The sequence below is a fragment of the Eurosta solidaginis genome, chromosome 1, assembly GCF_040869045.1.
Source record: "Eurosta solidaginis isolate ZX-2024a chromosome 1, ASM4086904v1, whole genome shotgun sequence".
Classification (NCBI taxonomy): Eukaryota; Metazoa; Arthropoda; class Insecta; order Diptera; family Tephritidae; genus Eurosta; species Eurosta solidaginis.
The window spans coordinates 319,839,033-319,863,770 of record NC_090319.1 but is presented as its reverse complement, the minus strand read 5'-3'; the positions used below and the strand labels follow the sequence as shown (position 1 = coordinate 319,863,770).

General features: G+C 37.9%; 1 protein-coding gene across 3 annotated transcripts in view; it reads right to left on the bottom strand.

Moving 5' to 3' along the window:
- sim (single-minded) overlaps window positions 1–24,738 on the bottom strand; it is a 144,549-nt gene that overhangs the window by 14,444 nt on the left and 105,367 nt on the right. For all 3 annotated transcript variants that reach the window (XM_067761768.1, XM_067761767.1, XM_067761766.1), the window contains 5 exons: window positions 19,926–20,120; window positions 10,378–10,544; window positions 3,772–3,873; window positions 3,498–3,695; window positions 2,737–2,936 (listed from right to left, as the gene is read on the bottom strand). In XM_067761768.1, the coding sequence (XP_067617869.1) occupies window positions 2,737–2,936; window positions 3,498–3,695; window positions 3,772–3,873; window positions 10,378–10,544; window positions 19,926–20,100 (842 nt within the window). In that variant the 5' untranslated portion in view covers window positions 20,101–20,120. The remainder of the gene's footprint in view (window positions 1–2,736; window positions 2,937–3,497; window positions 3,696–3,771; window positions 3,874–10,377; window positions 10,545–19,925; window positions 20,121–24,738) is intronic.

The following is a 24,738-nucleotide window of genomic DNA, read 5'->3' as shown; positions in this document are numbered from 1 at the left end:
TGAGTGTCGGTAATAAGTAACCAGACAAAAGCGACTGGTAGCTGCTCCAAACTCCCTTCTCTCTGACTGTACATATTACCAAGATTTCATATGCTTTTATCATTTGGCCATTGTATATTTATATAAAGCCCATAGAGGGGTTGGCTATAGCCACATCAGCAACCATATTCAAACATCCTACGAACCATTCATTCAATTTTTTTTAGTGCTACAACAATGTTGCTCTTAGTGAAGAGGGAAATGATTTGTTTTGCCGTTTTGTTTGCTCAGTAAAAATGGATAGATGAATGGAAGAAATGGCAAGTGATTGATGGGGAGGATGTCTACAAACTCAAATGTACTACTTACTCATAAAAAAAAAATATTTTTTTATTACATCTCTTTTTTGTGCCCATTATTGCTACAGGCAATTTAAAGTGTCGCTATTAAATATTTATTCGGTGTTAAATTTCAAGCTTTGTTTTTTGTTGTCTTTTATTTGAAAAGCTAATGAAATTAAAAAAAAAAAGAATAATAATAATAATAGAATGTTATTTGTATTGGTTTTGTAATTTAATATTATTCATTAGACACTTACGACGAGTAGACCTTCAAAGTGTTTAACTAATAAGGCATTGTGTTTGGAACAAATGAAAAATTTAGTTTTCTATCTTCAAAAACAATAAATTGAGAAAAACAATAGAGTAAAAAAGTTAAATATGTATGTATAACATAGCCTTGGATTTCGAAATTGTTTCCTCATTATACCGATATACATTTTGCACTCAAAAACGATATTTTAAGTGATCGAGCATATGAATGCCGAACTGGGCCCATGGTTAAAGCGACCACAAACAGAGGTCGAATTCAACCTGATCAAATTCTTAATCGCCTACGGCTATTTTCCGTAAATGTCTCCACAGAATGGGAAAGGTTGAAAACCTGAACTGCTTATACTGCGCAGATACGTACGACGTACGCCCCACCTTTTTCGAATTCCAACACCTCGTTCAACAGTGAATTAGGGTAGAAGATACACTAGTACAAGAAGAAGATGAATAAGAAGGGAAGCTACAACAACAAGGGTAGGAGAGACACTAGTACAAGAAGAAGAAGACGAATAAGAAGGGTAGATGAGACACATGGCAACTACCAATAACATTACCTTCAAAAGTGACGGCTTGGATACAGACAGCAGACACTTAAGATTCATAATTCTTACCAAGCAAGAAAACCGTTGCCGAGTCCGTTAGCATGAGAGTAGCCTTACCGCTCATCCGAAGTAATGCTCAACGAGGGCACAGGTGCGAAAATTGTGCGGTCCCTGGGAGGTTTTTTTTTTTTGGCAGCACTTTACAAGTGAAAATACCGCTTTATCGACAAAACAAGACTTGGTCTTATTACATTTTATATGTTTTGAGAGCCCCCAACAATTCCTTGTTCTATTAAATTGGTAGAGATATCTTGCAGTGGTTGTAATCTCAAAAATACTTCCCAAGGGTTGAAGTACGCTCCGATACTGCCGTTTTGGAATCTTCTAATCTGTGGATTTCAGTCGCCTCTAAAAACGTAACCCATCTGCCCGCATTTAAACTCTGCTGACACTTATACACATGTCTTTTTCATGTTCTAGGCTTCCTGTGAGGACTCGCCTAATACAAAAAAACCAATATAACCGAAATACGTAGCACGGCCTCTGAAGCTATTCAAGAAAACTCATACTTAGAAGCTAAGTTCAGGTGATAGTTATTTATGATACGACCAGGTTTAGACAATAAGGTTCGTTTGGACAACCAAATATTTTAGTTTTAAGGCACGGGTTCTTCTTCGCAGATAGCAACAGATTGTACACTGTCACAGCAGTACCAACTGGTTGACCATGCAATAACCGAACTGAATCAAATTTCATTAATAACCGCGCACTGAGTCACGCGATAATATAATCGATTTATGAGTGGAATACCATTTTATCTCGGCTGCTGTTGTAAATATTTCCTATTTCAGCAAACTTTTGAAAATTTCCACAACTCAGAGTTTTATTGAACAATTCCCTATCTCAGAATTTGGTTGAAGGGCGCCCCATCCCAACATTCTGGAAAGGGGACGTTTTTGAACAAAATTCAGAGATCAGTCAACTTGGAGAATGAACTGTCTGTTGAGCGTATGTACTAGACTAGGAGGAGGTATTGGATTCATTGAATATTGCTTGCTCTTATCAAGCCAACTATGGGATGTCTGGGCAAATTCTTCCCGATTTTTTGAGCAAAATTTGACTCTGGAGACGGTCAAACAGCCTGAACCCATAAAAGTAGCGTTGCTACTAAGTTGCTCATACTTCTATGGAGAGAATACTTAAAGTTCATGGTGAGCGTACCTTCTGGCGTCGCATGCTTATAAATAAGATCTCGTCAATAATAGCAGATTTAGGAAGTGCGAGCTGCAGGGAGAAATGGGTATTCGTGTCAGGGCTCCAGTTACTAGAGCGGCAGAGTTGTCAGTTCTCGAGGCAGCAATTAAGCTAGATCCTAGACAACTTCAAGTATTTGCCAAGTAAACGTAGTTATTTTATTACATTAGTTCTAGTAACTACTTAGGGTTTTCCACTTGTTCGTCAAACTTATTTTAGTAACACTGTGTACACATTTAGTCCAGGTGAGGTTTTAATTAACCAGGCAGTTCAACTAAGCCTTGCCGGCAAAGCGGCACTTTACATGACTTACAACTAGAATTAAGATAATCGACAATATTTTTACCCACCTCGCATCCAAAAATATCAACTTCAAATCCATGCACGCACGAAACATAAACATATTCGTATGTAGCTTGATTTCTGTTATCGCAGACGAAGGCAGGGAATGGCCAACAGCAACTAGACCGAGATTTTGTATACAACCACCATGACCATCGCCGTAATCAGGAAATATGCGCGCTTTCAAGTAGCCAGAACAGTGAATAACCTGGAAAGAAAATAATTTTATTATCTATTTATCTTATAAACGGAAGTTGTTAGATGTCGATTAATGGTCAGATTAGGTATAAAGCGATGACACTTTGCGTTGCAGTCACTCACGCTCGCAGTGGCCACTATATAATACCATAAATTTCATAAGGGAATTCGGGTTTACTGTCACTCAATGAAGTGAATGAATGCTCCTATATGATTTGGTTCACACGAGAAAAATGATTCGTTGCGTTGTATATAATTTGCCCCTTAATGTAATAATTATGTGCGATGGTTAATTACGAAATAAGTTAGACGAATATAGAAATGGTGCAAGCCGAGAAGGTGGGAAGAGATGGAGACAAGGGGAGAGCGAGAAAGATAGAGAAAATGACGGAGAGGGAGAAAGAGCAAGAGCGAGTGGGAGAGGGAAGAGCGAATAAAATATAGAGAAAAAGGGAGAGGGGAGTAAGAGCTAAAAAATTCTTAAAATTCATGCAGATAACCCAAAGTTAGGGCAGAACAAGGTCTGCCGGGTAGACCAGTTATTAATTAAAAAAAGTATAAATAAAGTTACCTTATAGCCTGAGGTCGTGAGCCCAGCATTTCTTTTCGCCAGCACACATTTCATGCGCAGAAAAAACGATTTTTGTATTTCGATCGTATGTGAACCACGATCACTGCCATAAGTACCATTCGGACTGCCAATAACGTTCGGATCGCCGGTGGGTGGATTGCCGCAGTGTGTTAAATGTAATGAATTGATAAATGCATCCTAAAAAAAGAGAGAGACACAAAATTAATTCAAAATAATTAAATTGTTAATATTTTTATTTAAACATATAGCCTACCGGATTGTGATACATGTAGGGATGTAGTGAGAGTATCGCATTCATTTCGTCCTGATCATGAGTATGAATATATTCAAATATTGAATTGCCAGTGAGCTCGACCTATTGATGGCGCATGAAGAGATAGAAAAAAATTATTTTTTAGCAGGCGAAAATCATGTTTTTAATAACCGAAGAATTGAGTTGGGATTCATTCCAGCCAATAGGAAACCATAGGTAAACAAAAATTTTATGAACAGATTACTTTTTAATCCGTTAAAATTGCCATACAGATATACAAACCTAAAAGGAATCAGTTTTTAATATTTTAATGAATTTATTGCAATTCCTCTTATTTGCAACCTTCTGCTAACGTTGGAATCACTAAACTGTTGAATAAATAACTCCAATATTCAATAATGCAAAATAGTCTTTATTAGGCTACTTTCACAATAACACTTCTACTTCTCAACAGATAGCATGCTTAAATCAAATTGATTCGTCGGGCCTCAGCTGGTGCTGCTTTTATACTCTTTGGTTTCCTCGCATATTTCTAGGCGTTTCTATTTCTAGAATTTACTACCAGCTATAAACTTATCAGCTGTAACACAGATGCACGATTATAGCTTCTCGCATATCCATATCCGCGTGTATATGTGAGTTATACTTCCACCAATGATTGTCTACTTTTGGAAGTATCTCAGATATATGCATGTGTTTGTGCGTTTCTCTCCGGTGCTTGTATGGACATATGTGAAGACATAATGATGGATTTGTTTATGTGCATACAAGTGTGGCAGCTTGCTTTACTGTTTTTGTGGCTTTATTTACTTAATATCAGATTAGTGATGTGAGTATCACTTAGTTTCACTAATATTCGTCACAATATGATAAAATAATTATATACCTCGAAGCTAAGGAAATTATTCACAACTTGTGTGTTTCCAATGTTATTTGTCCTACCTGTCACACGCGAAAATGAGCTTACACTAAGTAGTTGTTAATTTTATTAGTGCAGTGAATATGGAAATTGAATCTAAGTTTATCATCTAACACCCACAATTTTAAAAGGCTTTTAGCGATTGTCCGAAATTGGGAACTGTCCCACGCGTCACACGCAAATATGAGCTTGCACTAAGTTGCTGAAATATATTAGTGTAGTGAATATGCAAATTGGATCTTAGTTTCTCACGATATGAGGTGAGAGTAATCCCCATTAGGGCGAACAATGAAATGCTGAACAAATAGTTACTGTTGAATACACAGAAACCTGGGTATCTCAACAGACATCTACTTGATGAGGCTACACCTCCCAGGGACTTAAGGGGTTGTCTCCATAAGCATTATGAAGAAATACGGCACCTGAGAATAAAGCCGTATGAAGCAAAAAAGCACAAGCAGGTCCACAGTGATATCCACAAAAAGGCGTCGGACCTCTATGTCAGGTATTGCCTGGCGAATCCATCTCTTCAAGAAAAATACCTAGAACTCGCAGGGGAGGAACGCACTCTCCCTAGGGAAGCACGCGTCACTCTATCTCAACTTCGTTCTGGATACTGTAACAGGTTAAACTCTTACCTATTCAGAATCAACCCCGGCATACAAAATGAATGTCCTGCTTGCAATGTGTCCCCACATGACACCAACCACTTTTTCAATTGTAATGTGGAACCTGTGGACATTTATGATCGGCCACACCTATTGGATGGGGCGAAGTCCTGCAACAACAACAACCACCGCCTACTCTAATAGTAGATGGGAATTCAGTTTTACAAATCGAACCCCCCTCACACCCAAGTATCTGTAAATTCTTTGAACATTTATTTGTGGTTTCTTTACCAATCAAGCGTTTTCGGTGCCGAAGTATCAGCCATCAAGAAGCTCAAGAACTCCTAACAAATAGGAGGAAAAAAGAACATTCTTAACTGAGTTGCCTTGAAAATCTGTAGGAGCACACGTTTCACTTTCGTAAATTTCAAACAAAGGTACTTAAGCCTCTAGAGCTGAGTCGTTCTTTCCCTTAGTTTTTATACAGATCTGCACGAGTTTCTCTATTCATTTTTGTTGGTTTTTTGAGTGCATATGTAAATTTTTATTTTTTCTGTAAAACTTTAAACTAATTCAGCTTGTGTATGGAACTTAAGAGCAAAAGAGAACAATGACTTGTCCTCAATAGCATACACGCCCACATAATCACACACTGAGGAAGATGGCGTGGTGGGAAAATTTGCTGATTGATTGTTGATTTTGTCGCATAGTGTTATTATTATAAATAAGAAACATCAGGTTTGACTCACTTATTTACTACCCCTATTCATGATATTTGGCATATTTTTATTAACTTTTCAATGCAAACCCTGCAATTTTTCCTCCAAAAGTATCACGCGTTTCAGGTCTAAGTATAATAAGAATCAGGTAAAATAACAGTTGCAATAAATATTGAAAGTGCTATAACTTCTTTATGTATTATTTTAGTAATATGGTTTCAAAGCAACATTTTCTTGAATTTTTAAGTACTTTCGTTTGGTAAGGAAAAAAGCATACTTTAGGGGTAAAATTTTGTTAGCTGACCTAATCATGAGAAAACGACTTCATAGCTTTAAAAATCGGACATAAAATAACCAATTTACAACGAAAAAACCTTTTCGGCTGTATTTCGAAGGATCAAAAAAAAAATAAAAAAAAATGTTTCCGAAACTCTCAACATAATCTTCAAATTTAGGGACGAACATTAGCAACTTTTTTTTTCGACCCAGTCTAATGTACATTTATATATTTTTCTGAATTTGTCAACGAAGCTCGAAGATGCAAATTTTTGTTGAAACTGTAAAGGAACAACTTCAAAAATATTTGCATATAAAGTACGAGGAAGTGATTCAAAAATTAAAATTATGCGCATAAATAAACCTGAACAATCAAGAGTCTCCCCACAGCACAGTGGGTCAAAAGGGAAAATATTATGACACCAATTTAAATACAAATTACAAATTTGCGCATCGAAATAAATGACCCTAGTAAAATGAATGTTTCTAAATTAACAGAAATTCAGTAAAATGGAACGCATTTTGGTTAATTCAACCGTTTCTTGCCAAGAGAACATTTTTATTCAGTAATCACAAAATAACAGAAACTGATGGTCTCAAATCAGCAGCATTCTGCAAATATGAAAGATTCAATTTACTAGTTTTTCTATTTTAAAAATTGATTTCATTGGTTATTTTAACGGAAAACAACTGTCAATATTACGGTTAAAATAATATATCAAAAAATTTTAAAGAGAAACTTACGGTAACTACTTTTTTCTTATTTCCATGGTGTCGTACAAGTAACATATGTATAATAGCATTCACTGTTATTCTAATATTGACCAAAATCAGTTATTTTAACAGTTTGCAATGGTGTTCTCAATATGATAGTAATAATTGTTAAGTTACAAGAGGTATGGCTTACGTATGATGAAATTTTTGATGTTGAAACGATCAGTTCAGAATCAATCACAATGTGGGAAGTATATTCAGCAGCAATTTGCGATAGATAATTGATTGCTAGTTGGCAGCCGCCGCACAGTGGCATTTTTGCATGATTTAGAAGCGAAAAATTAATAACTCACTGAAAATGAATATATTTCATTCAAACCAAGTGTATATGTTTGTATGCCTTACCCCCCTTTAGTGAGGATAGGCGAAGGGGGTGAGGGGTTGGACCCCCCTTTAAAATTTTTAATTTACCTCAAACAAAAACTTTCTTATAGCCTTATCTTGTTCTTTTATTCACAATTGAACATGCTTGTATTTAAATTTCTTATCTTCAAACCATGAAGCAAACTTTCCAAGAAAATTAATTTTGATGTAATTCACCTGAATCCATCTTATAAAGCGTTTGGTAAAAAAAACTCGAAGTTTACTGCAGTATTCAACATACAATCCCTCATCTCTATTTACTCCCTCCCTAAAACAGTACACACGTGGTCTAAAACGGCTTTATCCTTTTGCTTTTGGCCACGTTCTACAACCCACGCCTCATACAACTCCCTCTTTGTTTTCATCATTATATCAAAAGGGGAACCTACGGGGATGAAGAATCATTAGATCTATATGCAATAATATTGAATTATTGTAGAAATTCTAAAATTTTTGTGGTACAGCGTGGTTCAAACTTTTGGCAGGCTTTTCTTTTCACGGTTTTATATATTTTCAGTACAAAAATAACACACATTAAAAAATCCATAATTTCGTAAAAAATACTCAACCAAAAAACGTTTGAACACTCTGAAAGCCAAGCCACGTTTTGTAACGGCATTGGCATTGTTAAATTTTTCAACCAATTTCTTGTTGATCCTGCAAATTGACTAGCGAAACCGGATCATGCATTAAAACTAAGTAACGCATGTAGGCAAATAACTTTTTTTGATCAATTTTTTTCTCATCCGAACCTATGTTTCCGTTTTATATAAATAAAAACTCTGACTAATTCAACTCCGTGCGTATCTTAAGCATATTTTTAGGGTATTTCTTGTTTAAAAACTCGACTGCAAAATGATAGATGTAAACAAGACTAGCGAGTGAGTTTTTTAAATCAGTTTTTCAATCAACTTCTGATGAAACTGAAATTGATTACAAAATTGAGAAATATCTGCAGCTCCTTGAATCCAGGTTAGGTTAGGTTGAACTGGTCGGTCCATGAGGACCTCACATACACTGAATGAGTCCATAGCATTACCAGAAGTTTGTTTTACGACCAAACTGAAAAACCCTAACAAAAACCAAGACCTATGTTATAAAATAACTCCGTCCACTTGGCAAATACTAGAAGCTCTCTAGGACCTATGCCACTTGCTGCTTATAGATATGACAGCCGTATCACTCCTAATAACTGGAGTCTTACCCTGGCAAGCGAAGGGCATGAGCACAAATCGCGCTCGATCGTTTCCTCCTCCAACCAGCACTTCCCACATCTGCTATTACCAGAAGGCAGTGTCCAGTCGGAATACCCATCATGAGTCTACAATCCTCTGTTTTTAACATACATATTTTTCCAATGGAAATTGGATTTAGAACTGAGCACCAATTGGATAAACAGCTTAACCTGAAAAAAAGCATAATACCCTAAAATTTTCGAAAATTTTAGATAAAATCAAGGATGAAGCATCCGATCAAGAAGTGTAGTGGTCATTATGAGGAATACCTATATTTCTGCATGCGTCCTTATATCTCCTAAGCGGTGCGCACTGCTATAAGTCTAGGGAAGCGCTTTGAGCTAATATGTGGTAGATAGTGACCTTTCCAGTTATGTTGTGATCGTCGATGACACTTGGTTAAATTACATGGGCATCTCGAGAGACTTCGAGCAGATTCCAACCCCCAATTCTGAGTTCATCTTGGGACAATTTGCTGATTTGTATGGCGCTAGCAACTGTGATCATCGCTCTCTCATTTCTATTTAGAAGGTTAGTATTAACAATGCTCTCAATGCAGGAGCACAGGTCGGTACGGTTAGTATAACCAACAGACAGTTTTATCTAGATACATCTCATGAATTCGAAACTCTACTGCTTGCCGGAGTAGAAGAGCAGCAAATTTGGTTTATCATTATATAAGCTATATACATGGACACATTTTTCCATTACTTGATAAGTGAAATATCGCCAACACATACTTATTTTTGGTGTAATAAACCAGTATATTTTCGTACTAAGCCTTCTTTTTGTGAAGGAAGTTCGTCACGCCAGCTGAAGATCCGAAATGCGTTTACGGCGATGCCAGTAAAAACGATATTAAGCACACCTTCAAATGCTCTCGATGCAGCCAAAACCGGCAAATGCTCGAGCAAGAAGTCGCCCATATCACTATCGACATTGTTATGAGAAAAATTCGGTGACATTGGCAACAAATCAGAAGCTTCGTAGAAAATACACTCTAAGAAAAAAAGCAAGGCTTGGACGTAGGAGCAGCAGAAGGCTCTTTAAAATCAACCTCATATTGAAGTTACGTCAAAGCGGTGCGACGGTTCCAAAAAGGTGTTTTCTAGTCGACGAAACACAGTACCTGCGATGACGGCGAAAATGGCTCATTTCTTAATAAAACTCGCATAAAAAACTCTCTTAGAGCAGGGCACAACAAAAAAATTCCTGTAATGTGACAGCTACCATCAATAGAAGAGGAAAGTGAAATTTTCATATCACAATGAAGAGACCCAAGAACATTACAAAAAAGAACCTGCAATAAAGAGATATCAGAGGTTTTCACTAAGGTTTTTCTCAATAATCCACATAATGGAACAAACGTTCCTACATCCGAATGCATAATCTGTTAGATCTGAGATCTCGACTATATTTAAAACATGGTGCGATCAGGCAGGTTTTGGAGTTCTTTCTACGAAGGAGAAAGAGTCTGGTACTTTTGACCTTAAGAATTTCGTTGGACGAGTGACATGAGGTTAACGGTTATAAAGACATTTTAAGAAAGGTCATAAAGGCAATTCACCTTACGACTATTTGAAGAAGTCAAAAGGGCAATTGAACTTACGGCAATTTGAAGTGGTCATAACATCAATTGACTTTTTGGCCGGTGACCTTATCTCAATCCACCATTTTCGTACACTTTATTTATACACTTAAAATTTACTCACCTGACTTAAACCTAATTGAACGGATGCCGTTTCCGAAATATACATTATTTTACCATCGGGTGCAACAACAAATATGAAACCATCCAATGTTTGCAGCAAATGAGAGCCAAGCTCTTTGATAGAGCCGCGTTGCATTGCCGGTGAAGTGCCCCACGCTTCGCCCAGACCTAAATAACAAGAAAGGGGAAAGAATAGAAAAAAATGTTAAATTAGTGTTGATGACAAAAAAATATGCTGAGGTAGTATGTGCAAAGAACCTGCACATATGTACATACATACAAAGTGGAAAAAGTCATATTTAATGAGTACAAAAAGGTGCGACGCAAAACTTTTATATGCCATGCGAGCCCAACCATATGCGCCGTTTCACCACCCATGCATCTCGTTGATTTACTTTGGCTCTTGCTCATTGCTAACAACCCATGTGATGACGTATAAATATTATTCCCAATTAAAGTCATCAGCACAGTGGGATACTTGTATGGAATGCCTTTTATGTCAAAATTCAACGGGTGTTCCAAATGGGCACACGACGTTGCGGTGACAAGCTAACGATAGCGAGCGTATTTATGTTACTTCCAGCCACCCACTAGCAAAGCTACTGAAATTCTCAGAGGTTGTGTGAGCCTTTGACTAGTCAACTGGTTCTCACAAGCCTAACGATGCTTGAGGTAACGGGCATTATGAGGGCGAGCAGTGTGCAGGAAAGCGTTGAGTGGTGCGAAAGGAAACGAAGGAATGAAGGAAGGTAGTTGAGAAATAAGTGGGCTGTGTAGTGTATTCTTTTTATAATGATATTGGCGTTGTTAGTATGTTTTTCTTTAGCTTTTTTTATTGCGCTCCCTTATCCTTCGAGTATTTTTTCCTGTTTCGCTTGATTTGAGTCACTTTTCTGCTTTGTTTTTTTTTTTTTTCTTTAAGATTTTCGTTATTTTTTCTTTCTCAAGTATTATTGAAATAATTATTGCAATAAAAAGGCACAAAGGAATGATAGTAGAACAAAAAAGGAAAAATAAATACAACATCTTCAAGCTGCATTTCCATCCTGCTTAGCTAGAGCTTCCGCCGCTATGCATCTCCTACACATATGTATGTATTTTTATTCGTGTTTGTATTAGGGTGTCCGATAGGGGCATATTTGGGTTTCCTGCTTTCATGTCCAGCTTTTATAAACTTCGTATTCTTTCAAAGAAAATAACATAGTTCTCAGGTTAACTCGTGCAGATTGCCTACCGGTTCTGGCGATAACTTCTTCCATCATTATCTCCCCCTCCCCCCTACCTCTATCTTTAACTCTCCCTGTACCTCTCAAGGTGGAAGTATTTCAGATGTGTTTGACGGGTGTGAGTATTTAACCATTAAAATCAAAATTCGCGATCGGGTATTTCTCGGCGCAAGCACACCGTGCCCAACCTTTACCCCAACTTCTACCTCCACCTCTATATCTTCCTTCACCTCTTCCACTACTGCCACCCCTGTTTCTGTCTCGGCCTTTACATCTAATACCAACCCCACCCTATCTCTACGATTATATCGCCAATGTTTCGCATGCTCACTGCTCTGTGCTTCCTTTCAGCATCCATTAATAGTACCATAACTATAAACGCTATTTTGAGCACATCAGTCCAACAATGTACCAAAAATCTGTGTACAGTGAGTCTTTCTCCGTGAAAACGACGATATTTAAGCATGACGTGTTCTGCGTTTTCCAGTTCAGTGGAGACAGAAAAATCATCCTCTATTCTACGCGTATATAAATACTCTTTGAAACCGCCAAGCCCACTCAATATCTGAGTGAGGTAGTGATTTAGTTCACCGTACTTCCACTCATGCCATCGAGCTATATTTAGTGAAAGTCCAACGCCCTTTCCGCAATACTTCTCACCGTAATTCCCACTTAGCTTTTGCGCTCTTCTTTACGTCTTTAGATGGTCGTTCGAGTGCAACGTCATATAGGTCGGCCATCAGATCTACTGGGATTTTCTGAGATAAAACAAGTATCGCGCCACGCGGATACCGTCCGTTAGCTATAAGTCGGTTATAATATATATCTTTGGTGGGCCAATCCAGATCTGTCCAACACTAACGCTACAATGTAAGTAATATCATCGAGCTGGTTACGGTGGACAAAAGCTGATGGATAATTTCGCGTTAGTCTCCGTTATTAGGCATTATTCGCTGCTTGAAAGTAAGTTTTGACTCAACGCTTACTCGTAAATATTTTATTTGAAGTGATTTGAGAATCTCCGTTATTTAGGACTAACTCATTCACAGTCCGCTTTTAGAACCACCTTTGTGTTATTGCTAACCATCGTCGGCTCCATATTAGTCAGGTATTCTTTTATTCCTCGTATGGCGTCATTGGAACAGATCCAATTTCAGTGACCATTGCTGAAACTAAAATGTCATCTGTATAGGCGGAAATTTTTGCATCTCCTGTGAGGTTGATCTTAAGCACTGCGGACTCCATAGTGTTGGTTCAAGAACAGATCCGGGTTTTCGCTCCTCATCGAGTTCAAAGAGTAGTTTCTGTCCTTAAAATAACTACCAATTCTTCTGCGTAAGTAAGCTTCGGAGCTTTGTATCTGCAACCGGTCCACAGTGTTAAAAACATTCTTAGTAACCAAAGTAATCAATGGAGAGATCTTCCTTTTACTTTGATTTCCGGTCATGGCTTCTCGAGCAATTTCGACAACTGTTTCGTTTGCATTTACGATGGAGCCTGTTTTTCGAAATCCAAACTGATTATTTTACAAGCCACATGGGCTTTGCCGTCTCCGAACGATATCTGCTGGGAAGATGAGTTTTTGTAGGAAAGGTTTTCATGTTATAAATACACTCGGATTCCGCTTTTTAGAAAATGTTTGCTTTCGGTTGTAGTCACTTGATAATTGGCCCTTCGATTAGCTAGCATACTACCACTAGACCACAGCGGCAGCTCCAAAGCTTGAGCTGAGTTTTAGCTAATAAAAAATGTTCCCTTACCTATGGACATAGAACCGGCCAGCGACCTCATTAACGTAGGTAGGAGCTAATATAGGACCACAAATGCTTTGTTAAGAATTACTCAGAAAGCAGATAGTACAAGGTCCGCTAAGGCAGTAGCTGATTTATATATATATATATGTGATGTATATTGGAACGATTTTTCGTCATCCCTTGTCAAATTTGGTTTGTGAAAAACCGGTTTCGGCGTTGTGCCATCATCAGTGTCGATTTTCGTTCTTGAGAACATCATTTATCCACCCTGTCGGAAAATCAACCAAACAAGATAAGTCATATATATATGTCTTTCCCTTTTGAAAAGATCCAGCAACAACTAGCTTTCAAAATAGAGGACACCTTAATTTACATACAAACCTACATATAATTAAGTGTCTTTGAAATTTGTAGACTTTAGCTCAGCAAATTTTCCCACCACGCCATCTTCCTCAGTGTGTGATTATGTGGGCGTGTATGCTATTGAGGACAAGTCATTGTTCTCCTTTGCTCTTAAGTTCCATACACAAGCTGAATTAGTTTAAAGTTTTACAGAAAAAATAAAAATGTACATATGCACTCAAAAAAATCAACCAAGATGAATAGAGAAACTCGTGCAGATCTGTGTAAAAACTAAGGGAAAGAACGACTCAGCTCTAGGGGCTTAAGTACCTTTGTTTGAAATTTACGAAAGTGAAACGAGTGCTCCTACAGATTTTCAAGGCAACTCAGTTAAGAATGTTCTTTTTTCCTCCTATTTGTTAGGAGTTCTTGAGCTTCTTGATGTCTGATACTTCGGCACCGAAAACGCTTGATTGGTAAAGAAACCACATATAAATGTTCAAAGAATTTACAGATACTTGGGTGTGAGGGGGGTTCGATTTGTAGAACTGAATTCCCATCTACTATTAGAGTAGGCGATGGTTGTTGTTGTTACAGGACTTCGCCCCATCCAATAGGTGTGGCCGATCATAAATGTCCACAGGTTCCACATTACAATTGAAAAAGTGGTTGGTGTCATGTGGGGACACATTGCAAGCAGGACATTCATTTTGTATGCCGGGGTTGATTCTGAATAGGTAAGAGTTTAACCTGTTACAGTATCGATCGAAGTTGAGATAGAGTGACGCGTGCTTCCCTAGGGAGAGTGCGTTCCTCCTCTGCGAGTTCTAGGTATTTTTCTTGAAGAGCTGGATTCGCCAGGCAATTCCTGACATAGAGGTCCGACGCCTTTTTGTGGATATCACTGCGGACCTGCTTGTGCTTTTTTGCTTCATACGGCTTTATTCTCAGGTGCCGTATTTCTTCATAATGCTTATGGAGATAACCCCTTAAGTCCCTGGGAGGTGTAGCCTCATCAAGTAGATGTCTGTTGGGATACCCAGGTTTCTGTGTATTCAACAGTAACTATTTGTTCAGCATTTCATTGTTCGCCCTAATGGGGATTACTCTCGCCTCATTGTGTAGGTGGTATTCTGGAGACATAAGAAGAGAGCCCGTAGCGGTTCTGAGGGCAGTATTTTGACAGGCCTGTATTTTGTTTCAGTGAGTAACCTTTAGGCTTGGCGACCATATCGGGGACGCGTACAATGCAATCGGCCGGCCAATTGCTTTGTAAGTCGTAATGAACGTTTCTTTGCCTTTACCCCAAGTGCTGCCGGCAAGAGATTTGAGGATTTTATTGCGGCTCTGGATTTAGGCGATGGTCTCCTGCCCTAGTTTTAGGAATCTGCATTTTTCTAAAGTAAATTCTTTTTACAAATAATTACGCCGGTTTCTACTTCATTGATCCCCAGTAAAGCTGGTTACCCATAATCTTTGAGCAAATACAATTTTTGCTTGACTTCACACGCGAAAAAACTTTGCAAACTGTGCCACTCCCCGCAACTCCACTCGACTTTTGCACTTCTTAAATAAAGTAGATGTCCTGCTGCGCTTTTTAACAATTATAAGCCCATACGCCTACATACAAAAATATTTAGCAAATTCACTGCTCTATGACACAACCCGACTTTCACACCTCATTTAGCATAGCCGCTAGGTATTTCCTGTTGTTTGCGGCGACGGCTGCAGCTCGTGGCAAATCTCGTCAAACGAAACATTTACTGTGACGCCTGCCACCTCATTGCGTAACGTGTGCCGCTGTCAAACGGTCAGTCAAAGCGGATGAATTTAAAAGCGATATGCCATTGAGCTTTCCAAAAACTTCAGTGGTGGATAATAGTCGTAGCATTTTGTCGCGCGCCAATTGTTCCAATTATAGTTTAATGAAAACAACAACACACTTTCCATTGTTATTTCAAGCAAAACAAAACAAAATAATAATAATGGTGAGTGGGAAAAATTTAAACAGGAAGAATATCTTTATGTACGAATTTAATTGTAGGCTCAATGTAGAATGAAACCTTTGCTTTAGGCGGATTTATTTAATTTTGTAATCGAACCAAATGGGCTACTACTCCATATACACTTTATCCTCCTATCGCTGCAACGACTGCCACATCAGGCTCAAAACTCTAAAAACTATTGAAATAAATCTAAAATTATCTGTATTTCATTAGCGACACATACTCATATTGCTTTATTCAATTGTTTTTGTTATTCATATTAGAGAAAAATTACAAAGTTTACAAACTGCGATGGTTACTAGAATATGTTTCTGAATTTCACTTCTTTATCAGCTAGCTTCTCGGGAGCAGAGTACGGTACTCGAAATCTCCAATATTTATACTTTTATAGCAAAGCTTTGCTGTAAACCCAATGTTACCAAGCTCTTGAAAGCGCGCCTATAAGTATTCTACACATGGAAGTAGTATGTACCTAATGGTGTATAAAGGAACAAAAAAAGGCAACATTTAGATCAGGGGCGTAGCGACGGGGGAGGGGGGGTTTAAACCCCCCTTGCCTCCGGATCATTTGATTTTTTAGGTCATTACAATTCAAATATTTGATGTTTTATGTCTATGTTAATAAATTTCTTCTACGTATTTACTTTGCTGGTGATATTATATTTTTAATATGCAAGCATATGTATGTACGAAGTGAACACTTATATATTTTAATCATATTCTGTTTCATAATAATTCTGCAATTTATTAAATATACAAATGTACATGTTAACTTTTACTATAATTTCATAAAGAAGTTTCCTTGTAAATTTGCCTAACGACCATCTACATACATATCAGAGAACAGCAAAAATCGAACACAACAACGTTCGACAACAACGGCAACATGATCGTGTTCAATGATCCAACTTGCTTAAACGAACATGGTCGACATTGATTTAAAATCGACCAACTTATTGCATGCGTGAATATTATCAATTCAGGCGTTTGCTCGTTTGCCTCAAAAGCTATTACATTCATCGGAATGAAAAGGCAAATATTTTTAACATTTAAATAATGTTAAATTTACAGCATTTTTTATACTCAGTTGAGCAGAGCTCACAGAGTATATTAAGTTTGATTGGATAACGGTTGGTTGTACAGGTATAAAGGAATCGAGATAGATATAGACTTCCATATATCAAAATCATCAGGATCGAAAAAAAATTTGATTGAGCCATGTCCGTCCGTCCGTCCGTCCGTTAACACGATAACTTGAGTAAATTTTGAGGTATTTTGATAAAATTTGGGTTGTAGGTTCCTGAGTACTCATCTCAGATCGTTATTTAAAATGAACGATATCGGAATATAACCACGCCCACTTTTTCGATATCGAAAATTTCGAAAAAAACGAAAAAGTGCGATAATTCATTACCAAAGACAGATAAAGCGATGAAACTTGGTAGGTGGGTTGAGCTTATGACGCAGAATAGAAAATTAGTAAAATTTTGGACCATGGGCGTGGCGCCGCCCACTTTTAAAAGAAGGTAATTTAAAATTTTGCAAGCTGTAATTTGGCAGTCGTTGAAGATATCACGATGAAATTTGGCAGGAACGTTACTACTATTACTATATGTACGCTTAATAAAAATTAGCAAAATCGGAGAAGGACAACGCCCACTTTTAAAAAAAAATTTTTTTAAAGTAAAATTTTAACAAAAAATTTGATATGTTTACCGTATATAAGTAAATTATGTCAACATTCAACTCCAGTAATGATATGGTGCAACAAAATACAAAAACTAAAGAAAATTTCAAAATGGGCGTGGCTCCGCCCTTTTTCATTTGATTTGTCTAGGATACATTTAATGCCATAAGTCGAACAACTATTTACCACTCCTTTTGAAATTTGGTAGGGACATAGGTTTTATGACGTTAACTATTTTATGTGAAAATGGCCGAAATCTGTTGAAGCCACGCCCAGTTTTTATACATAGTCGACCGTCTGTCCTTCCGCTCGGCCGTTAACGCGATAACTTGAGCAAAAATCGATATATCTTTACTGAACTGAGTTCACGTACTTACCTGAACTCACTTTATCTTGGTATAAAAAATGAACGAAATCCGACTATAACCACGCCCACTTTTTGGATATCGAAAATTACGAAAAATTAAAAAAAATGCCATAATTCTATACCAAATACGAAAAAAGGGATGAAACATGGTAAGGTAATTGGATTGGTTTATTGACGCGAAATATAACTTTAGAAAAAACTCTGTAAACTGGTTGTGACACCTACCATATTAAGTAGAAGAAAATGAAAAAGTTCTACAGTGCGAAGTAAAAAACCCTTGAAATCTTGGCAGGTATTACATATATAAATAAATTAGCGGTATCCAACAGATGATGCTCTGGGTCACTCTGGTCCACATTTTGGTCGATATCTGGAAAACGCCTTCACATATACAACTACCACCACTCCCTTTTAAAACTCTCATTAATACCTTTAAGTTCATACCAATATCATACAAACACATTCTAGAGTCACCCCTGGTCCACCTTTGTGGCGGTATCTCGAAAAGGCGACCACCTATACAATTACCACCACTCCCTTTTAAAACCCTCATTAATACCTTTAATTTTATACCCATATCGTACAAACACATTCTAGAGTCACCCCTGGTCCACCTTTATGGCGATATTTCGAAACGGCTTCCACCTATAGAACTAAGGCCCACTCCCTTTTAAAATACTCATAAACACCTTTCATTTGATACCCATATCGTGCAAACACATTCTAGAGTCACCCCTGGTCCACCTTTATAGCGATATTTCGAATCGGCTTCCACCTATAGAACTAAGGCCCACTCCCTTTTAAAATACTCATTAACACCTTTCGTTTGATACCCATATTGTACAAACGCATTCTAGGGTCACCCCTGGTCCACCTTTATGGCGGGCGATATCTCTGAAAAGACGACCACCTATACAACTAACACCACTCTCTTTTAAAACCCTCATTAATACCTTTAATTTGATACCCATATCGTACAAAAAATTCTAGGGTCACCCCTGGTCCACCTTTATGGCGATATCTCGAAACGGCGTCCACCTATGGAACTAAGGATCACTCCCTTTAAAGTACTCATTAACACCTTTCTTTTGATACCCATATTGTACAAACAAATTCTATGGTCACCCCTGGTCCACCTTTATGGCGATATCTCGAAACAGCGTCCACCTATAAAACTAAGCCCACGCCTTTTAAAATTCCCATTAACATCTTTCCTTTGATACCCATATCGTACAAACAAATTCTTGAGTCAGCCGTGGTCCACCTTTATGGCGATATCCCTAAATGGCGTCCACCTATAGAACTATGGCCCACTCCCTCATAAAATACTCTTTAGTGCCTTTCATTTGATAGACATGTCATACAAACACATTCCAGGGTTTCCCTCGGTTCATTTTCCTACATGGTTATTTTCCCTTATGTTGTCACCATAGCTCTCAAATGAGTATGTAATGTTCGGTTACACCCGAACTTAACCTTCTTTACTTGTTTGAAGTACACGTTTCCTATTTTGAAATATAATGCAAATTTGATATTATTTTCCATGTGGAAAACATATTATTATAATGTAATATCTACGCTTTTTTTCATGTCAAAAACACATTTCAAAAGCGTAAAATTAAAATTATTTGATAAATGAAAAATAATATTTTTCATGACTTTTTAAATTAAATTTCTTTTAAATTAAATTTTTTTCTTTTCGATCAGTTTCTTTCTTTTGAATTTTATATACGTACACGTTAGATCTCATGCATAGACAAACTTTTTTTTATTTATTTAACTGAAAAAAAATATTTTTTTTAACTCCTCCCTTCCCCCCCCCCCCCCTCCCCCCGCAAGGCAATTTTCAGGCTACGCCCCTGACTTAGATACCAATTGCAAAGTAGGCAGCGGGGCATTCATATGGCTGAATGGTTAAAGGCTTCTTCTGCTTTTACACTAGTATAAAGTATGAATGTTGGAGATTTCGAATTCAATACTCAGCTCTCTATAAGCTAGCTGATGAAGAAGTGAAATTCAGAAACATATTCTAGTAGCCATCGCCGCTTGTAAACTTTATAATATATTTTTCCAGTATCAATAACTAAATCTAAAATTCTTTGATCTCACAGTCGAGCTCACATGGTCTTACATGTTATTTGTCCCCTTAATATAACAATCAACTTACCATCAGGAAAGACTTGACGCATTTTCAAATATGATGTTGTTAATCTGATGATGGACGCTTTGTCCAACTGTGATGTAATTGCACTTGGTAATGGTAGTAATTTGGCCAATTCAAAGAATTCCGCATTTTCCTTTTCACGTCTGGTACGAGCGGCATTTTTACTCTTCTCCTTCATGGCACAAGATTTAGCTAAGCCTGCAAAGGAAACAAAAACGAAAAGTATGTTATTTTTTAATAAAACAGAACATTTTATTTGCAACTAACTTGGGAAATCTAAGCATTTTTTATATTGTAACGAATTTGCTGCAAATCCTCTTATTTGCAACCTTATACTAACGTTCGTATCGCTAAACTGTTGAATAAATAACTCCAATATTTAATAATGCAAAATGGCCTTTATTAAAGTACTTCACAATAACAACCAATAGCTTGCTTAAACGAAACTGATTTTGAAAATAATACTGCTATTGCTCGCTAGATAGTGTCTTAAATCCAACTGATTATCGCGCCTCTACTGTTGCTGCCTTTTATACTCTCTGATTTCCTCGTTCGCATCTTCTAGGCGCTTCCATTTCCAGAATCTACTAGTTGGCCATCAGCTATCAAATTTCCCAGCTGTAACTACAGATGCACGATTTTATAGCTTCTCTAATTGCATACTTTCGGGAGTATCTCGAATATATGCATGTGGTTGTGCGTTGCTTCTCCGCTGCGTGTACGTACTTATGTGTAGACATAATGATTGATTCGTTTATGTAGATACAAGTGACTGTCTGCCTTATTGTTGTTGTGACTTCATTTACTTAGCAACAGACTAGGGATGTGGAATATTCGTCACAATATAATAATGTTTAAACTTTATTATAAAATTAGTCAACCGCCTGAACTGTCAAAGGACCTAGCCAGGACTTTTACGTCTCTTTGTAGGCCTTCTTATATTATTTTCGTTAATACGGATGAAATATTTTGTGCCGCATTTCTTCGTACTGCTTGCGGTGTTGTCCCTATAAGGCGGGGCGTCTTCAATCAGATGTCTTTACAAATACCCAGGTGTCTGAGTATTAAACATAAACTGTTTGTTCAGGATATCTCCGCCTCACTTTGCAGATGATGTTCCGGCAACATAAAAAGAGACCCAGTGACCGTCCTGAGTGTGGTATTTTAACAAGCTTTCAGTTCTTCCTTACCTCACATTTACATTATTTCGACAGTCCTTTAAATGTCCTCATTGCTTTTCTAGCAAAGTGGTAAGTTGGGGTGTTGAGAGTTGGACTGTGAACTATGAGAGGGGCCGGCAATGAGGATAAAAGGGTTGTCGAAAATACTCTTACCAGGTATCAATTAATACATGGATGTCGTCTTTGCCGTCCATATGTATAAATTGCATACAGAAACCTAAAAGGAGCTTTTGGCAAACAAATTTTAAGCTATGGAGAGGTCAGGTTTGAAAAGGCAGAGGGATGTTTAGAAAAAAGAAGAGGAAGTAAGGAAGGGAAACCTTTCCAAATAGGAGTAAGCCAGCTTTTGGACTGCACTGGGTTTATGTATCGTATAGATGCTATTTGAAAAAGTGAAAGATTACAACCTGTTGTTTTAAAAAAGCACGATTTGCTATATCTCGGCAAGGAGATATTGAATGTCTGATATAACAATTCTAGGGATCCAAAGGGTTATTAAGCGCACTACAAAGCTTTGTAGCTTCACAGCGTCCTCAATCCAATTGTGAACCCAGCCTACTCGAGGGGAGAATTATTACCAATATAAACGTAACATAACTTATTGGGCAAGCGAGGCTCTAGCGGCCCCAAGCTCTTCATGGAACTGCGGGCTGGGTCAGGATGACCTGAATGGTCGGGCTAGTACCTTAATGGCGCTTGTAACTAGAACATTCCGGATATATATTCGACAAAGGACCATCAACATCGATAGCACTCCGCCTCAGGGTGTGTCCTTATAGATGCCAGAAGAAGAAGAAGATTAAGAAAAGAAAGAAGAAGAGGAAAATGGAGAGGAAAACAAAGAGTTGGTTAGAAGGAAGGATGAGAGAAAAAAGGCTTTGGAGGCACTGGGAAAAGGAAAGTAGAATCAGACCAGAATATCGACAAGGTTGTGTGTATGTGTGTTATTAAAAACAGAGTAAGCAGTTGAGGAAAGGAGTAACTGAAAGACAGAAAAGGAGCGGGGGAGAGAAAACAGAGAAAGATAGGATGAGGAATAGCAAGAGGAGTAGAAAGAGGAATGGGATGAGGAATAGAGGGAGCAGGAAGAGGAATTAGATGGAAAAAGGGGGACAAGAAATCGGAGAGAAGAAAAGGGAAGAAGAAGACTAGGATGTGGATGAGGAGAAGGAAGGGTGGGGAAGGGAAAGTGTGAGTTAGAGGGAAGGGGAAGGGAATAGGAATAGGAATAGGAAGAGGAATAAGAATAGGAATAGGAATATGAATAACAAGTAAGGAAGGCTAAGTTCGGGTGTAACCGAACATTACATACTCAGCTGAGAGCTTTGGAGACAAAATAAGGGAAAATCACCATGTAGGAAAATGAACCTAGGGTAACCCTGGAATGTGTTTGTATGACATGGGTATCAAATGGAAGGTATTAAACAGTATTTTAGAAGGGACTGGGCCATAGTTCTATAGGTCGACGCCTTTTCGAGATATCGCCATAAAGGTGGACCAGGGGTGACTCTAGAATGTGTTTGTACGATATGGGTATCAAATGAAAAGTATTAATGAGGGTTTTCAAATGGAGTGGCCCTTAGTTGTACATGTGAAGGTGTTTTCGAGATGTCGACCAAAATGTGGACCAGGGTGACGCAGAACATCATCTGTCGGGTACCGCTAATTTAATTATATATATTGTTACGAATATTAGCAACACTAAGGGGTACTGCTATCTCTAGGCCGATGCTAAGCAGTGACGTGAATTCACATCAATAATTCAATCATTATGTATCTACATAAACGAATTAATCATTATGTCTACACATATGTACGTACACGCAGCGGAGAAGCAACGCACAACCACATGGATACTCCCGAAAGTATGCAATGAGAGAAGCTATAACATCGTTCATCTGTAGTTACAGCTGAGAAATTTGATAGCTGACGGCCAACTAGTAGATTCTGGAAATGGAAGCGCCTAGAAGTTGCGAATGAGGAAATCAGAGAGTATAAAAGGCAGCAGCAGTAGAGGCGCGATAATCAATTGGATTTAAGACGCTATCTAGCGGGCAATAGCAGTATTATTTTGAAAATCAGTTGTAGTGTTATTGTAAAGAACTTTAATAAAGACCATTTTGCATTATTGAATAGTGAAGTTATTTATTCAACAGTTTAGTGATTCGAACTTAGCAGAAGGTTGAAAATAAGAGGATTTGCAGTAAATTCGTTACAATTGGTGTCAGAAGAGGAATTGTTGAACAAATTCCAAAGATTGCGAATACAACTTGGACATGGCAAAGTTGAGTGAATTGAGAATCCAACAACTGAAGAAGGAGTTGGAGAGCCGTGGATTGAACACAACCGGCAATAAGATCGAACTTCAAGCACAACTACGAGAGCTAATGGAGTCGGAAGGAATTAATGTGGACGATGATGCCTTTCATCCTGATGGGGACTAGACAACAACAAAAATTGAAGAGAGGAACGGAAATCCGGGTCCAGTCGTAAGCGGCGAGAATAGTGCGATATTGGCTTTGTTATCACAGATATCGGCAAAAACGGAAACCCAGGAAACACGCATAACAGAAATGTCATCACAAATATCCACAAATATGTCAGCACAGCTCGAAGTACAAAAGACAGATATAACATCTCAACTGGCAGAACAGAAGACATATATGGAATCGCAGGAGACACGCATAACGTCCAAGATTGAAGCACAAGAAACGCGTATTTCAGAAATGTCGACACAGATAACAACCAAGATGGAAACACAGTTAGAAGAACAGAAGACATATATGGCTGAGCAGTTGAAAGCACAAGAAACTCGCATATCCTCGCAGCTGGAGGCACAGGAAGCAAGGGTATCATCAAAACTTGAATCGCAGGAATGCAAAAATCGCACAATTTCGGGCAGAAGTGGATGATTTAAAAGGTCGTATGGAGCAATTACAACTAAATCGCCCGGCTGTTTCAGCAAGCAATCCGAAGTGTCCACTTACAAGTTTTTACCGTTACAAATACACAGTAACAAAATTCATAAGTAAAAATTATTACAGATTGTGTGCTGATCAGTGAGTTAATTATTTACTGCTCGAGAAAAGCGGTAACTGGCTCCTGTTACCTATGTTATACTGAAACCCCCAAACGAAGAAAAAAACGCGAAAACATACAGCATCTGCAAAAAACCAATGCGCCTGGTACATTCGGTGACAAATTGTATCTGCACCGTTTGCGAGCAGAAAAATTAGTATATGTCTACAAAATACAATATTTTTTGTTTAAAGATTCATGTTTCCTAATATATTTTTACAATCCGCAATAAAAATTTCCTATTAAAACTAATAAGTTGTTAAATATTTGAAGGGTACACGGGTACCCGGTTATGCGTTCGCGTAGGTGTCGACTTTGGGAACATATATTTGGGCAAAGTGGAATCACCAGGTGAAGTAAATAAAAAAAGACAGAAGATGTACGCTATCTGAAACGGTAGTGATGTATTTTCGACGGTCGGAAGCTGGTAAGTTTTTTTCCCGCATTGAAAAAATTGTAGAAAAATAAATACCTTGCTACGAAAACCATTACAGAAATTGCTTTTTTCAACATATCAGTGCCACCTAACGCCAATGCAAAATTAAATACAAAGGACC